This window comes from Epinephelus moara, chromosome 7 (genome assembly GCF_006386435.1).
Source record: "Epinephelus moara isolate mb chromosome 7, YSFRI_EMoa_1.0, whole genome shotgun sequence".
Classification (NCBI taxonomy): Eukaryota; Metazoa; Chordata; class Actinopteri; order Perciformes; family Serranidae; genus Epinephelus; species Epinephelus moara.
The window spans coordinates 31,030,311-31,033,285 of NC_065512.1; the positions used below are offsets into that span (position 1 = coordinate 31,030,311).

The window sequence follows — 2,975 nt, forward strand, 5'->3', positions numbered from 1 at the left end:
CACCAGAGTACAGGGTTCACATTCTCAGTTCTGTGTGTGACGAGGTAAATCTAACAAAAGCACTTTGCTTAAGGTTAGGAATGACTGTCATGTCAGCTGATCATTAACAAGTCATGTTTCAAGTAGTCTTGAAAAGACTATTTACATTTTTGAAAAGGACACGTCCTCCCGGAAATGTGCACTCCTCCTTTTCTCGTCCGCAAGAAACAAACACACAGAGAGCTTGAAAATGGATGCCGAGAGATTTAACTTCGTTTTATCAAATGTGTGCTCAGTCCACAAGATTGTGGAAATGAAGGACTTACGGGACTTTGTTTAAAACTTTTAACGCAGTCGGACTATGTTTACGAGCACAAGAGTTCAGCGAGCCACCGAAGGACCTCCCTGTGGATTTACTATTGGTTCTGCAATGTAGGGAGTTTTTTTAAACTCTGAAATTGTATCCGCCCATCTAAACACAAAATCAGGGAGAAAGACATCAGTCTTTAGTTAAGCAAAGCGTCTAAAGACTGACTTGTGAGTCTATGTTTCAAGTCACTGCACTTTTTGACTTTTTGTGTATCAAACAGCACATGGCCTTTCCTTAACCATAACCATGTGCTGCTGGTGCCTCAACATAACCACAAAAACCAAACCTTATTATATTAATGTTGAGAAATCATGCTGTCGTTGGTTGCAGATTAGTTGTACTTTTTATGACCAGAATTTCAAGGAGACTGGCTTGGGTACACCTATTACAGGTAACCTTTTGTGTGCAGGATGGAATATTCAGTTAATCAGTATTTTATAGATTTCATCACTCATTCATTTCATTTGTAATTCGTGTAGTCCCCAGTGGAAAGTCCAGACTAGCATATTTGTTGATTCTTTGGTCCCACCCATGGTTGCTTCAGCATCGCAGTGATTGGCCTGTTTGGTTCCCAAGGCACTATTGTTGTTTTCAAAAAAAAGATTTACTGTCGAGCGCAGCCACTGCAGTCACAGTGAGGAACTTTCCCTACACATGACCACACACACCAGAAAATCTGCAGTTCTCCTCTAATTCTTTGGTAACTGGTTTCATGTATATTTTGTTTGGGTGAAACAGGTCAAGCTTATGTTTTGAGAAATTGTGAAAATTTTCAAATGATGGAAAATGTTTCAGCTGTCACACTGTTTACTCTTTCAGGTTTAAATTTTACAATGGAACAAAGAATTATCCTCTTCTTGCTGACTTTACTGTGGTACTTAATGATTCTTTTGGGAAATGTTGGTCTTATTTTTGCCATTGTTATGGATAAAAACCTCCATGAGCCCATGTATATCTTCTTGTGTAATCTATGCATAAGTGCGCTGTATGGGACTGTTGGTTTTTACCCCAAATTCCTTTTGGATCTTTTGTCATCTCATGTCATTTCTTATGGTGCATGCATGCTACAAGGCTTTGTTATACACTCATCAACTTGCAGTGATTTTTCTATCTTAGCTCTAATGGCATATGACAGATATGTGGCTATTTGTCGACCTCTAGTTTACCACTCAGTTATGACCAGACAGAGAGTCTCCATCTTTGTGTTTTTATCCTGGTTTATACCTCTTTATTGTATGTTTATGAACACAGCAACAATATTAGGAACAAGGTTATGTGGCTCACACATAAATAGGGTCTACTGTGTCAACTGGATGATAGTTACTCTGGCTTGCTCTCCACCCAAAGCTAATAATGCAGTCTCATATTTCAATATGTTGTTTTATTTTGGACATTTTGTGTTTATTATCTGGTCTTACACATATCTGATAAGAACATGCACAGCATCCAAAGAGAAGTGGGGGAAGTTCATGCAGACATGCATGCCACATTTAATCTCTCTGCTCACTTTTACGGCAGCTGTGCTTTTAGATTTGCTGTACATGAGATTTGGGACAATTGATTTTTCTCAAGACTTCCATAATTTCATGGCAATAGAATTTCTGATTATTCCTCCGCTAGTGAATCCGCTTGTATATGGATTCAAACTTACCAAAGTCCGCAAAAAAATTTTGAGTTTTGTTTATATTAAAAGGAAAGATGCGAAGTGTCATCCCATGACTTCTCACATTAGACACTAGCTCTCAAACTGAGACATAAACATTGTAAAAGAAATCAATACATCGCTTGGAATTTAAAATGGAAATGTGGTGGACAAGCAATTTACTTCTTGTTGTCTTTCAGGTATTGTTAGTTAAAACATTCAGGAAAGGAAATTATTGTTAATGCAGGATATCACAGCGTCATGACTCTCTCCTCATGTCCACACTAAAAGTACTTTATCTTGTGTGTCTCACATGAAATATATATCTGCTTCAACAATCATTTGTTCTTTACAAATGTTCTCTTATTTTGTGTTAATTTATCACATGATGATGAATGATTCACTTTTTTTGGGTTAATGTTAAGAAAAAATTCTAGTCCTTAAATTATCATAAATTGCTGCCTACTGAAAAAAAACCCCTCATACTTTACTATAATGTGCATAGGCTTTCTACTGTAACCATTATTGTCCAATAAACCTCATAAAACAAACCTAAAACTATCTGCAATTATTATTATTATTTTTATTATTATTTTTTTTTTTTTTTATTGGTGTTTTTTATACAGCATACCGGTCGAAAAATGACCAAAAAAAAGACACCAATCCCAACCTAATAAACCCACGAACATACTTACACACACATGTACACACATACACAGAAGGAAGAGGAGTACAGATAACTGTAAATGAATGCCCATCTTAACCCCATATTGCAGACACGAAAATACACATCAGTATGTTCCAGGACCATAATCAACAATCACGTCAGATCAAAAAACAAAACAAGAATAAACCTTGACGTCATTGAGAAGTCGCTCAAAGCAACCAGCCTTAAACCATATGGTCCAGCCAGTAAAGAAACAGTACTAATCATTTCAGCTGCCGTAGGCAGACCCGGCCATTAACCGTCAATACAGCTCCAAA

At 37.0% G+C, this 2,975-nt stretch overlaps 1 protein-coding gene across 1 annotated transcript; it reads left to right on the forward strand.

The window, feature by feature from the left end:
- Positions 1–986: 986 nt before the first annotated feature.
- Positions 987–2,523, forward strand: LOC126393140 (olfactory receptor 1019-like). Its single transcript, XM_050049029.1, has one exon. It carries the CDS (start codon positions 1,126–1,128, stop codon positions 2,086–2,088), a length of 963 nt encoding a protein of 320 aa, XP_049904986.1. The 5' UTR covers positions 987–1,125; the 3' UTR covers positions 2,089–2,523.
- The last annotated feature ends 452 nt before the right edge of the window (positions 2,524–2,975 follow it).